This window comes from Pleurodeles waltl, chromosome 10, assembly GCF_031143425.1.
Source record: "Pleurodeles waltl isolate 20211129_DDA chromosome 10, aPleWal1.hap1.20221129, whole genome shotgun sequence".
NCBI classification, from domain to species: Eukaryota; Metazoa; Chordata; class Amphibia; order Caudata; family Salamandridae; genus Pleurodeles; species Pleurodeles waltl.
In genome coordinates, this window is record NC_090449.1 from 6,893,536 (window position 1) to 6,907,940 (window position 14,405).

At 52.5% G+C, this 14,405-nt stretch overlaps 1 protein-coding gene across 1 annotated transcript in view; it reads right to left on the reverse strand.

Moving 5' to 3' along the window:
- LOC138260684 (mucin-2-like) overlaps positions 1–14,405 on the reverse strand; it is a 241,279-nt gene that overhangs the window by 117,362 nt on the left and 109,512 nt on the right. The window contains exon 11 of the mRNA XM_069209183.1: positions 5,606–5,865. Within this exon, the coding sequence (XP_069065284.1) occupies positions 5,606–5,865 (260 nt within the window). The remainder of the gene's footprint in view (positions 1–5,605; positions 5,866–14,405) is intronic.

The window sequence follows — 14,405 nt, forward strand, 5'->3', positions numbered from 1 at the left end:
CCTGCATAGAGGGTGTTGCCGTAGTCAAGTCTGCTGCTTATGAGGGTGTGGGTGACTTGGAATGGTAAACCTTTGTCCATATACAGTTTGTGTGGGATCCCATGTAAAGCAACCATTTTTTTCAAACTTCAGGATTACCTCATTAGGTGATGTTGGTAATTTGTTTTCAGAAGATTTACTGTGATCACCCACCACCAAGACCAGATGCCGCCATCAGGCAGGCTTGAGAAAATTGTGCTACTTTGTGACCAGAGGAATCTCAGAATGTCTATTTTCAAAGTAGGAGAAGGCAGTTAATTTGACCTCATTGTTTGTCATCCGTATTAGGTTTTCAAGGAAATCAAAAGGGGCGAGAGGCATACATTTTATTCAGGAGGACAGTGGTTCTTGAGTCAGATTGAACACATGCGTCTTGTCAAGCGGACTGTCGTGCGGCGCATCCTCGGCCAGGAGAATCATGGGCCAGGGCTCAGCTGTGTGTCACCTAGAGACTAGAAGTATCATATGCCATCCAACAGGGACCTGAGGCGTGAGGCGCATCCTCAGCCAGGAGAATCATGGGCCAGGGCTCAGCTGTGTGTAACCTAGAGACTAGAGGTATCATACGCCAGACAACAGGGACATTAGGCGTGAGGTGCATCCTCGGCCAGGAGAATCGTGGGCCAGGGCTCAGCTGTGTGTAACCTAGAGACCAGAAGTATCAAACGCCAGACAACAGGGATATTAGGCGTGAGGCACATCCTCAGCCAGGAGAATCATGGGCCAGGGCTCAGCTGTGTGTAACTTAGAGGCTAGAAGTATCATATGCCAGGCAACAGGGACATCATGAGTCAGGGCTCCCCTGTGTGTAACCTAGGGACTAGAAGTATCATACGCCAGACAACAGGGACATTAGGCGTGAGGCACATCCTCAGCCAGGAGAATCATGGGCCAGTGCTCAGCTGTGTGTAACCTAGAGACTAGAGGTATCATATGCCAGACAACAGGGACATTAGGCGTGAGGTGCATCCTCGGCCAGGAGAATCATGGGCCAGGGCTCAGCTGTGTGTAACCTAGAGACTAGAGGTATCATACGCCAGACAACAGGGACATTAGGCGTGAGGCACATCCTCAGCCAGGAGAATCATGGGCCAGTGCTCAGCTGTGTGTAACCTAGAGACTAGAGGTATCATATGCCAGACAACAGGGACATTAGGCGTGAGGCACATCCTCAGCCAGGAGAATCATGGGCCAGGGCTCAGCTGTGTGTAACCTAGAGACTAGAGGTATCATACGCCAGACAACAGGGACATTAGGCGTGAGGTGCATCCTCGGCCAGGAGAATCGTGGGCCAGGGCTCAGCTGTGTGTAACCTAGAGACCAGAAGTATCAAACGCCAGACAACAGGGATATTAGGCGTGAGGCACATCCTCAGCCAGGAGAATCATGGGCCAGGGCTCAGCTGTGTGTAACTTAGAGGCTAGAAGTATCATATGCCAGGCAACAGGGACATCATGAGTCAGGGCTCCCCTGTGTGTAACCTAGGGACTAGAAGTATCATACGCCAGACAACAGGGACATTAGGCGTGAGGCACATCCTCAGCCAGGAGAATCATGGGCCAGTGCTCAGCTGTGTGTAACCTAGAGACTAGAGGTATCATATGCCAGACAACAGGGACATTAGGCGTGAGGCACATCCTCAGCCAGGAGAATCATGGGCCAGTGCTCAGCTGTGTGTAACCTAGAGACTAGAGGTATCATATGCCAGACAACAGGGACATTAGGCGTGAGGTGCATCCTCGGCCAGGAGAATCATGGGCCAGGGCTCAGCTGTGTGTAACCTAGAGACTAGAGGTATCATACGCCAGACAACAGGGACATTAGGCGTGAGGCACATCCTCAGCCAGGAGAATCATGGGCCAGTGCTCAGCTGTGTGTAACCTAGAGACTAGAGGTATCATATGCCAGACAACAGGGACATTAGGCGTGAGGCACATCCTCAGCCAGGAGAATCATGGGCCAGGGCTCAGCTGTGTGTAACCTAGAGACTAGAGGTATCATACGCCAGACAACAGGGACATTAGGCGTGAGGTGCATCCTCGGCCAGGAGAATCTTGGGCCAGGGCTCAGCTGTGTGTAACCTAGAGACCAGAAGTATCAAACGCCAGACAACAGGGATATTAGGCGTGAGGCACATCCTCAGCCAGGAGAATCATGGGCCAGGGCTCAGCTGTGTGTAACTTAGAGGCTAGAAGTATCATATGCCAGGCAACAGGGACATCATGAGTCAGGGCTCCCCTGTGTGTAACCTAGGGACTAGAAGTATCATACGCCAGACAACAGGGACATTAGGCGTGAGGCACATCCTCAGCCAGGAGAATCATGGGCCAGTGCTCAGCTGTGTGTAACCTAGAGACTAGAGGTATCATATGCCAGACAACAGGGACATTAGGCGTGAGGTGCATCCTCGGCCAGGAGAATCATGGGCCAGGGCTCAGCTGTGTGTAACCTAGAGACTAGAGGTATCATACGCCAGACAACAGGGACATTAGGCGTGAGGCACATCCTCAGCCAGGAGAATCATGAGTCAGGGCTCCCCTGTGTGTAACCTAGGGACTAGAAGTATCATACGCCAGACAACAGGGACATTAGGCGTGAGGCACATCCTCAGCCAGGAGAATCATGGGCCAGTGCTCAGCTGTGTGTAACCTAGAGACTAGAGGTATCATATGCCAGACAACAGGGACATTAGGCGTGAGGTGCATCCTCGGCCAGGAGAATCATGGGCCAGGGCTCAGCTGTGTGTAACCTAGAGACTAGAGGTATCATACGCCAGACAACAGGGACATTAGGCGTGAGGCACATCCTCAGCCAGGAGAATCATGGGCCAGTGCTCAGCTGTGTGTAACCTAGAGACTAGAGGTATCATATGCCAGACAACAGGGACATTAGGCGTGAGGCACATCCTCAGCCAGGAGAATCATGGGCCAGGGCTCAGCTGTGTGTAACCTAGAGACTAGAGGTATCATACGCCAGACAACAGGGACATTAGGCGTGAGGTGCATCCTCGGCCAGGAGAATCGTGGGCCAGGGCTCAGCTGTGTGTAACCTAGAGACCAGAAGTATCAAACGCCAGACAACAGGGATATTAGGCGTGAGGCACATCCTCAGCCAGGAGAATCATGGGCCAGGGCTCAGCTGTGTGTAACTTAGAGGCTAGAAGTATCATATGCCAGGCAACAGGGACATCATGAGTCAGGGCTCCCCTGTGTGTAACCTAGGGACTAGAAGTATCATACGCCAGACAACAGGGACATTAGGCGTGAGGCACATCCTCAGCCAGGAGAATCATGGGCCAGTGCTCAGCTGTGTGTAACCTAGAGACTAGAGGTATCATATGCCAGACAACAGGGACATTATGGTGGTCATTACGACCCTGGCGGATTACTTCCGCCAGGGCCGCGGGACGCGGTGGCACCGCCGACAGGCCGGCGGTGCCCCGCGGGGCATTCTGACCGCGGCGGCTTAGCCGCGGTCAGAGAAGGGAAACCGGCGGTCTCCCGCCGGTTTCCCGCTGCCCCCAAGGAATCCTCCAAGCCTGCGCAGCTTGCTGCGCCGGCTTGGGGATTCCGACTCCCCCTCCCGCCATCCAGTTCCTGGCGGTTCTCCCGGGAGGGGGAGTCGCGGGGCCCCTGCAGTAGCACCCGTCGCACCTTCCCACTCCGCCGGCTCGATTACGAGCCGGCTTCATGGTGGGAAGGTCGTTTTCCCCTGGGCTGGCGGGTGGCCTTTCAGCGGCCGCCCGCCAGCCCAGGGGAAAACTTGGAATACCCTCCGCGGTCTCTGGACCGCGGAGCGGTATTCCTGACGCGCAACGTTGACGGGCGGCCTCCGCCGCCCGTCAATGTTGGAATGAGGGCCTATGTGTGAGGCGCATCCAACGCCAGGTGAATTAAGAGTAAGGCTCCATGCTTTTCGTTTTTACTAGTTTTTATAGATTAATACAGACAGAAAAACATTTATTTTCCTGTCAGTATTTATTTTTAAGTGCAGATAAAAACTGAAAACGTTATTGTTTCTGTACCTGTGCTGTGAGAATCCTGACTGGCTACAGAGTACAAGGCAGGAGTACCAGGGCTATACTGAGGCTGTGCTCTGGGTGAAAGTACTGACTACAGAGTACAGGGCAGGAGTACCAGAGCTATGCTGAGGCTGTGCTCTGGGTGAAAGTACTGACTACAGAGTACAGGGCAGGAGTACCAGGGCTATGCTGAGGCTGTGCTGTGGGTGGCCTCACTGGCTACAGAGTACAGGGGAGGAGTACCAGAACAAGGGTTATGCTGAGGCTGCGCTGTGGGTGGCCTCACTGGCTACAGAGAACAGGGCAGGAGTACCAGGGCTATGCTGAGGCTGTGCTGTGGGTGAAAGTACTGACTACAGAGTACAGGGCAGGAGTACCAGGGCTATGCTGAGGCTGTGCTGTGGCTGAAAGTACTGACTACAGAGTACAGGGCAGGAGTACCAGGGCTATGCTGAGGCTGTGCTGTGGCTGAAAGTACTGACTACAGAGTACAGGGCAGGAGTACCAGGGCTATGCTGAGGCTGTGCTGTGGCTGAAAGTACTGACTACAGAGTACAGGGCAGGAGTACCAGGGCTATGCTGAGGCTGTGCTGTGGGTGAAAGTACTGACTACAGAGTACAGGGCAGTAGTACCAGGGCTATGCTGAGGCTGTGCTGTGGGTGAAAGTACTGACTACAGAGTACAGGGCAGGAGTACCAGGGCTATGCTGAGGCTGTGCTGTGGCTGAAAGTACTGACTACAGAGTACAGGGCAGGAGTACCAGGGCTATGCTGAGGCTGTGCTCTGGGTGAAAGTACTGACTACAGAGTACAGGGCAGTAGTACCAGGGCTATGCTGAGGCTGTGCTCTGGGTGAAAGTACTGACTACAGAGTACAGGGCAGGAGTACCAGGGCTATGCTGAGGCTGTGCTGTGGGTGAAAGTACTGACTACAGAGTACAGGGCAGGAGTACCAGGGCTATGCTGAGGCTGTGCTGTGGGTGGCCTCACTGGCTACAGAGAACAGGGCAGGAGTACCAGAACCAGGGCTATGCTGTGCCTGTGCTGTGGGTGGCCTCACTGGCTACAGAGTACAGGGCAGGAGTACCAGGGCTATGCTGAGGCTGTGCTGTGGGTGAAAGTACTGACTACAGAGTACAGGGCAGGAGTACCAGGGCTATGCTGAGGCTGTGCTTTGGGTGGCCTCACTGGCTACAGAGTACAGGGCAGGAGTACCAGGGCTATGCTGAGGCTGTGCTGTGGGTGGCCTCACTGGCTACAGAGTACAGGGCAGGAGTACCAGGGCTATGCTGAGGCTGTGCTGTGGGTGAAAGTACTGGCTACAGAGTACAGGGCAGGAGTACCAGAACCAGGGCTATGCTGCGCCTGTGATGCGCCTGTGCTGTCAGTGGCCTCACTGGCCACCCGAGGGCCCCGACATGCATGGGCCGCCAACTTCTCTATGCTCTCGTGGCCAATGGATTGCATTAACAGAAACTTGTATATAGTGCTGTGATGCCCTTCGTGTGCCCCCATGGCTCAGTGTGGTGCAGCGTAGATTCAGACCTGGTTGCAGGGAGCGCATTCCTGTCAATCCGCAGTTTTCCACGGTGGACATGTTGCTGCGGAGGTTCATCCAGAGGGACAGGATGCCGATGTCATCACGGAATATGATGGGGCCCCTCAGCAGGATGAGCGCTATGTTGTGGGCGCTGCTCGACTTGGGCCTGTACAGCTCATGCGGAAAGATGCGGTCTGCCCTCACATCCTCAGGTATGTGGTCGCCTCCCCTGAGGCCAACGTAGACCATGATGTCATCTGGCTCGCTGCAGAGGGACAGATGAGGAGGACAAAATGAGGGCTCTGGGCTAACTGCACCACACAACCACTTTAGAGGAACCAAGAGATGTGAGAATAGATCAAATACACCAACCAGTCACCTGCCGAGTGTGAGAAGAAACTTATGTGCCAAGCAACCACCTCAGAAGAAGCAAGAGAGGTACCCACCAGCCAAACATCTTGGAGAGTAAGGGAAACAAGAGTGAACCAACCATCATAGAAAGGGCAACAAAGAGGTATGGGATAGCCAACCACCTCAGGAATAGCAACTGAGGTAGGTGTACACCAACCAGCCACCTTCTGAGATAGTGGAAGGGTGTGAGAAGAAGCGTAAATGTCATGCAATCTCCTGAGAAAAAGCAAGAGAGGTACCCACCAACCAGACACCTTGGGAAGAGAGATAAACAAGTATGTACCAACCAACTACCTGAGAAAAGGCAACAAAGAGGTGTGCGCCAACCAACCACCTCAGAAGAAGCAAGAGAGGTAGGTATACATCAAATACATCAACCAGCCTTCTGCAGAGTATGAGAAGAAACGTATGCCATGCAACCACCGGAGAAAAAGCAAGACAGGTACCCACCAACCAAACACCTTGGAGAGAGAGATAAACAGTATGCACCAACCTACTACCTGAGAAAAGGCAACAAGGAGGTGTGCGCCAACCAACCACCTCAGAAGAAGCAAGAGAGGTAGGTATACATCAAATACATCAACCAGCCTCCTGCCGAGTATGAGAAGAAATATATGTGCCATGCAACCACCTCAGAAGAAGCAAGAGAGGTACCCACCAGTCAAACACCTTGGAGAGAGAATGAAACAAGTATGCACCAACCAACTACCACAGAAAGTGCAACAAAGAGGTATGGAACAGCCAACCACTTGGAAGAAGCAAGAGAGCTAGGTTTACACCAACCAGCCACCCTAGGAGAAGGTAGGTATAAACCAACCAGCAACCTACCGAGACGGCGGGTGATGTGTGAGAAGAAAAGTATATGTCATGGAACGACCTCAGAAAAAGCAGAGGAGATACCCACCAACCAAACACCTTGGGGAGAAACTGAAACAAGCACCAACCAACTACCACAGAGAAGGCAACAAAGAGGTATAGGACAGCCAACCACTTAGAAGAAGCAACAGAGCTAGGTCTACATCAACCAGTCACCTGCCGAGATGGCGGGAGGGTGTGAGAAGAAAAGTATTTGTTATGCAACCAACTTAGAAAAAACAAGGGAGGTACCCACCAGTCAAACACCCTGGGGAAAAAAGGCAAACAAGTATGCACCAACCAACTATCACACAAAAGGCAACAAAGAGGTGTGTGCCAACCAACCATCAGGAGAAGCAACAGAGGTATGTATACACCAACCAGCCACCTCCCGAGGTGGCGGGAGGGTGTGAGAAGTATAGTATGTGTCATACAACCACCTCAGAAGAAGCAACAGAGGTAGGTATAGATCAAATACATCAACCAGCCTCCTGCTCAGTATGAAAAGAAACATATGTGTCATGCAACCACCTCTGAAAAAGCAAACAAGGTACCCACCAGCCAAATACCTTGGAGAGAGAGTGAAACAAGTATGCACCAACCAACTATCACACAAAAGGCAACAAAGAGGTGTGTGCCAACCAACCACCTCTGGAGAAGCAACAAAGGTATGTATACACCAACCAGCCACCTCCGAGGTAGGGGGAGGGTGTTGGAAGTATAGTATGTGTCATGCAACCACCTCAGGAGAAGCAACAGAGGTAGGTATACATCAAATACATCAACCAGCCTCCTGCTGAGTATGAAAAGAAACATATGTGTCATGCAACCACCTCCGAAAAAGCAAACAAGGTGCCCACCAGCCAAACACCTTGGAGAGAGAGTGAAACAAGTATGCACCAACCAACTAACACAGAAAAAGCAACAAAGAGGTATGGGACAGCCAACCACTTAGAAGAAGCAAGAGAGCTAGGTATACACCAAGCAGCCACCCCAGGACAAGGTAGGTATACACCAACCAGCAACCTCCCGAGATGGCGGGTAGTGTGTGAGAAGAAAAGTATGTGTCATGCAACGACCTCAAAAAAAGCAGAGGATGTAACCACCAACCAAACACCATGGGGAGAAACTGAAACAAGCACCAACCAACTACCACAGAGAAGGCAGCGTGAGAGCAGGTGTACAGTGAATACAGAGAAGGCAACAAAGAGGTATGGGACAGCCAACCACTTAGAAGAAGCAAGAGAGGTGGTTGTACATCAACCAGCCTCCTGCTGAGTATGAGAAGAAATGTATGTGTCATGCAACCACCTCAGAAAAAACAAGAGAGGTATCCACCAGTCAAACACCTTAGAGAGAGACTGAAACAAGCAGGCACCAACCAACTACCACAGAAAAAGCAAGAAAGAGGTATGGGACAGCCAAACAATGAGAAGATGTAAGAGAGGTACTCACCAACCAAACACCTTGGGGAGAAAGAGGAACAATCATGCACGAACCAAGTAACACAGAAGAGGCAAAAAGAGGTGTGCACCAACCAACTACTCAGGTGCGAGAAAATTGTATGTACAAACCAAATAGACAGAGAGCAAGAAAGAGATATATGCCAAACAACCACCTCAGAAGGAGCGAGAAAGACATGTACATCAACCACCGAACATGGAGTCAAAGTGGTGTACATGAACTAACCACTCCAGAGGCAAATGTGTGAGCCTAGCAACCACTTCAAAAGGAGGGGCACAGATCCTCACATCAATCACCTTTGAAGGTGCAGGACAGAGAGGTGGACGTCAACCACATGAGAGAGAGAGTGAGGGAAAGAAAAACACTGACAGGTGAGGGAAATGCAAGAAAGAGGAGTGCATCAACTAGCACAGAGAAAGTAAGAGAGAGGTATCCACCAACGGAGGTCCTCCGAGCCAAGCAACCACATCAGAAGGAGCCACACAGACAAGTACCTCATGTGGAGTGAGACACCTGTGTGTGCCACCGACCACCCCAGAGAGGGAGACAAAGGTATGCACCATCCAACAACCTCAGAAGTAGCAAGAAAGATGTATGCCCCAAAAAGCCAGCTTGGATGGAGCGAGACAGACGTACATCAATCACTGGCCAGCACCTAGGCAGCCCATGTCGGGGTCCAGTGATCGCTAGGGATCGAGGTGGACAGTGAGAGCAGGTGTAAAGTGAGAGCAGTTGTAAAGTGAGAGCACAGTGAGAGCGGGTGTACAGTGAGTGCAGGAGTACAGTGAGAGCACCGTGAGAGCAGGTGCAAAGTGAGAGCACCATGAGAGCAGGTGTACAGTGAGTGCAGGTGTACACTGAGCGCAGGTGCAAAGTGAAAGCACCGTGAGAGCAGGTGTACAGTGAGTGCAGGTGCAAAGTGAGAGCACCGTAAGAGCAGGTGTACAGTTAGTGCAGGTGCATAGTGAGAGCACCATGAGAGCAGGTGTACAGTGAGTGCAGGTGCAAAGTGAGGGCACCGTGAGAGCAGGTGTACAGTGAGCACAGGTGCAAAGTGAGAGCACCGTGAGAGCAGGTGTACAGTGAGAGCACCGTGAGAGCAGATGCAAAGTGAGAGCACTGTGAGAGCAGGTGCAAAGTGAGAGTACCGTGAGAGGAGGTGTACAGTGAGTGCAAGTGCAAAGTGAGAGCACTGTGAGAGCAGGTGTACAGTTAGTGCAGGTGAAAAGTGAGAGCACCGTGGGAGCAGGTGTACAGTGAGTGCAAGTGCAAAGAGTGAGCACCATGAGAGCAGGTGCAAAGTGAGAGCACCGTGAGAGCAGGTGCAAAGTGAGAGCACTGTGAGAGCAAGTGTACAGTGAGTGCAGGTGTACAGTGAGTGCAAGTGCAAAGTGAGAGCACCATGAGAGGAGGTGTACAGTGAGAGCAGGTGCAAAGTGAGGGCACCGTGAGAGCAGGTGTACAGTGAGCACAGGTGCAAAGTGAGAGCATGTGTACAGTGAGTGCAAGTGCAAAGTGAGAGCACTGTGAGAACAGGTGTACAGTTAGTGCAGGTGCAAAGTGAGAGTACCGTGAGAGCAGGTTTACAGTGTGTGCACGTGCAAAGTGAGAGCACCATGAGAGCAGGTGTACAGTGAGTGCAGGTGCACAGTGAGAGCACCGTGAGAGCAGGTGTACAGTGAGTGCAAGTGCAAAGTGAGAGCACAGTGAGAGCAGGTGGACAGTGAGAGCAGGTGCAAAGTGAGAACACCGTGAGAGCAGGTGTACAGTGAGCGCACCGTGAGAGCAGGTGTACAGTGAGTGCAGGTGCAAAGCGAGAGCACCGTGAGAGCAGGTGTACAATGAGTGCAGGTGCAAAGTGAGAGCACCGTGAGAGGAGGTGTACAGTTAGTGCAGGTGCATAGTGAGAGCACCATGAGAGCAGGTGTACAGTGAGTGCAGGTGCAAAGTGAGGGCACCGTGAGAGCAGGTGTACAGTGAGCACAGGTGCAAAGTGAGAGCACTGTGAGAGCAGGTGTACAGTGAGAGCACCGTGACAGCAGGTGCAAAGTGAGAGCACTGTGAGAGCAGGTGAAAACTGAGAGTACCATGAGAGCAGGTGTACAGTGAGTGCAGGTGTACACTGAGCGCAGGTGCAAAGTGAAAGCACTGTGAGAGCAGGTGTACAGTGAGTGCAGGTGCAAAGTGAGAGCACCGTGAGAGCAGGTGTACAGTTAGTGCAGGTGCATAGTGAGAGCACCATGAGAGCAGGTGTACAGTGAGTGCAGGTGCAAAGTGAGAGCAGGTGTACAGTGAGCACAGGTGCAAAGTGAGAGCACCGTGAGAGCAGGTGTACAGTGAGAGCACCGTGAGAGCAGGTGCAAAGTGAGAGCACTGTGAGAGCAGGTGCAAAGTGAGAGTACCGTGAGAGCAGGTGTACAGTGAGTGCAAGTGCAAAGTGAGAGCACTGTGAGAGCAGGTGTACAGTTAGTGCAGGTGAAAAGTGAGAGCACCGTGAGAGCAGGTGTGCAGTGAGTGCAAGTGCAAAGAGAGAGCACCATGGGAGCAGGTAGACAGTGAGAGCAGGTGCAAAGTGAGAGCACCGTGAGAGCAGGTGCAAAGTGAGAGCACTTTGAGAGCAAGTGTACAGTGAGTGCAGGTGTATAGTGAGTGCAAGTGCAAAGTGAGAGCACCATGAGAGGAGGTGTACAGTGAGAGCAGGTGCAAAGTGAGGGCACCGTGAGAGCAGGTGTACAGTGAGCACAGGTGCAAAGTGAGAGCATGTGTACAGTGAGTGCAAGTGCAAAGTGAGAGCACTGTGAGAACAGGTGTACAGTTAGTGCAGGTGCAAAGTAAGAGTACCGTGAGAGCAGGTGTACAGTGTGTGCATGTGCAAAGTGAGAGCACCATGAGAGCAGGTGTACAGTGAGCACAGGTGCAAACTGAGAGCACTGTGACAGCAGGTGTACAGTGAGTGCAGGTGTACAGTGAGAGCAGGTGTAGAGTGAGAGCAGGTGTACAGTGAGAGCACTGTTAGAGCAGGTGTACAGTGAGTGCAGGTGCAAAGTGAGGGCACCGGGAGAGGAGGTGTACAGTGAGTGCAAGTGCAAACTGAGAGCACTGTGAGAGGAGGTGTACAGTGAGTGCAAGTGCAAAGTGAGAGCACCGTGAGAGCAGGTGTACAGTGAGTGCAGGTGCAAACAGAGTACCGTGAGAGCAGGTGTACAGTGAGTGCAGGTGCAAAGTGAGAGAACCGTGAGAGCAGGTGTACAGTGAGTGCAAGTGCAAAGTGAGAGCACCGTGAGAGCAGGTGGACAGTGAGAGCAGGTGCAAAGTGAGAACACCGTGAGAGCAGGTGTACAGTGAGCGCACCGTGAGAGCAGGTGTACAGTGAGTGCAGGTGCAAAGTGAGAGCACCGTGAGAGCAGGTGTACAATGAGTGCAGGTGCAAAGTGAGAGCACCGTGAGAGCAGGTGTACAGTGAGAGCACCGTGAGAGCAAGTGTACAGTGAGTGCAAGTGCAAAGTGAGAGCACCATGAGAGCACGTGTACAGTGAGTGCAAGTGCAAACTGAGAGTACCGTGAGAGCAGGTGTACCGTGAGAGCAGGTGTACAGTGAGTGCAGGTGTACAGTGAGTGCAAGTGCGAACTGAGAGTACCGTGAGAGCAGGTGTACAGTGAGTGCAGGTGTACAGTGAGTGCAGGTGTAAAGTGAGAGCACGTGTGCAGTGAGTGCAGGTGTACAGTGAGTGCAAGTGCAAAGTGAGAGCACCGTGAGAGCAGGTGGACAGTGAGTGCAAGTGCAAAGTAAGAGTACTGTGAGAGCACGTGTACAGTAAGCGCAGGTGCAAAGTGAGGGAACCGTGAGAGAAGGTGTAAAGTGAGTGCAAGTGCAAAGTGAGAGTACCATGAGAGCAGGTGTACAGTGAGCGCAGGTGCAAAGTAAGAGTACTGTGAGAGCACATGTACAGTGAGTGCAGGTGCAAAGTGAGGGAACCGTGAGATCAGGTGTAAAGTGAGAGTACCATGAGAGCAGGTGTACAGTGAGTGCCAAGTGAGAGCACCGTGAGAGCAAGTGTACAGTGAGTGCAGGTGTACAGTGAGTGCAGGTGCAAAGTGAGAGTACCATGAGAGCAGGTGTACAGTGAGTGCCAAGTGAGAGCACCGTGAGAGCAAGTGTACAGTGAGTGCAGGTGTACAGTGAGTGCAGGTGCAAAGTGAGAGCAGCGTGAGAGCAGGTGTACAGTGAGTGCAAGTGCAAAGTGAGAGTACCATGAGAGCAGGTGTACAGTGAGAGCAGGTGCAAAGTGAGAGCACCATGAGAGCAGGTGTACAGTGAGCGCACCGTGAGAGCAGGTGTACAGTTAGTGCAGGTGCAAAGTGAGAGCACTGTGAGAGCAGGTGTACAGTGAGTGCAGGTGCAAAGTGAGAGCACCGTGAGAGTAGGTGTATAGTGAGTGCAAGTGCAAAGTGAGAGCACTGTGAGAGCCGGTGTACAGTGAGTGCAGGTGTAGAGTGAGAGCAGGTGTACACTGAGCACAGGTGCAAACTGAGAGCACTGTGACAGCAGGTGTACAGTGAGTGCAGGTGTACAGTGAGAGCAGGTGTAGAGTGAGAGCAGGTGTACAGTGAGAGCACTGTTAGAGCAGGTGTACAGCGAGTGCAGGTGCAAAGTGAGGGCACCGGGAGAGGAGGTGTACAGTGAGTGCAAGTGCAACCTGAGAGCACTGTGAGAGGAGGTGTACAGTGAGTGCAAGTGCAAAGTGAGAGCACCGTGAGAGCAGGTGTACAGTGAGTGCAGGTGCAAACTGAGAGTACCGTGAGAGCAGGTGTACAGTGAGTGCAGGTGCAAAGTGAGAGCACCATGAGAGCAGGTGTACAGTGAGTGAAGGTGCAAAGTGAGAGCAGAGTGAGAGCAGGTGTACAGTGAGTGCAGGTGCAAAGTGAGGGTCCTGTGAGAGCAGGTGTACAGTGAGAGCACCATGAGAGCAGGTGTACAGTGAGTGCAGGTGCAAAGTGAGGGTACCGTGAGAGCAGGTGTACAGTGAGTGCAGGTGCATAGTGGGAGCACCATGAGAGCAGGTGTACAGTGAGTGCAGGTGCAAAGTGAGAGCACCGTGAGAGCAGGTGTACAGTGAGCGCATGTGCACAGTGGGAGCACCGTGAGAGCAGGTATACAATGAGTGCAGGTGTACAGTGAGTGCAGGCATACGGTGAGAGCAGGTGCAAAGTGAGGGCACCATGAGAGCAGGTGTACAGTGAGTGCAGGTGCAAAGTGAGAGCACCGTGAGAGCAGGTGTACAGTGAGTGCAGGTGCAAAGTGAGAGCACCGTAAGAGCAGGTGTACATTTAGTGCAAGTGCTAAGTGAGAGCACCGTGAGAGCAGCTGTACAGTGAGAGCAGGTGCAAAGTGAGAGTACAGTGAGAGCAGGGGTACAGTGAGCGCACCGTGAGAGCAGGTGTAAAGTGAGTGCAGGTGCAAAGTGAAAGTACCGTGAGAGCAGGTATACACTGAGCGCACCGTGAGAGCAGGTGTACAGTGAGCGCAGGTGCAAAGTGAGAGCACCATGAGAGCAGGTGTACAGTGAGCGCACCGTGAGAGCAGGTGTACAGTGAGTGCAGGTGCAAAGTGAGAGCACCGTGAGAGCAGGTGTACAGTGAGCACAGGTGCAAAGTGAGAGCACCGTGAGAGCAGGTGTACAGTGAGAGCACCGTGAGAGCAGGTGCAAAGTGAGAGCACTGCGAGAGCAGGTGCAAAGTCAGAGCACCGTGAGAGGAGGCGTACAGTGAGTCAAGTGCAAAGTCAGAGCACTGTGAGAGCAGGTGTACAGTGAGTGCAGTTGCAAAGTGAGAGGAGTCGTACAGTGAGTGCAGGTGCAAAGTGGGAGCACTGTGAGAGCAGGTGTACAGTGACTGCAAACTGAGAGTACCGTGAGAACAGGTGTACAGTGAGTGCAGGTGCAAAGTGAGAGCACCATGAGCGCAGGTGTACAGTGAGCGCAGGTGAAAAGTGAGAGCACCGTGAGAGCAGGTGTACAGTGAATGCAGGAGCAAAGTGAGAGCACCATGAGCGCAGGTGTACAGTGAGCGCAGGTG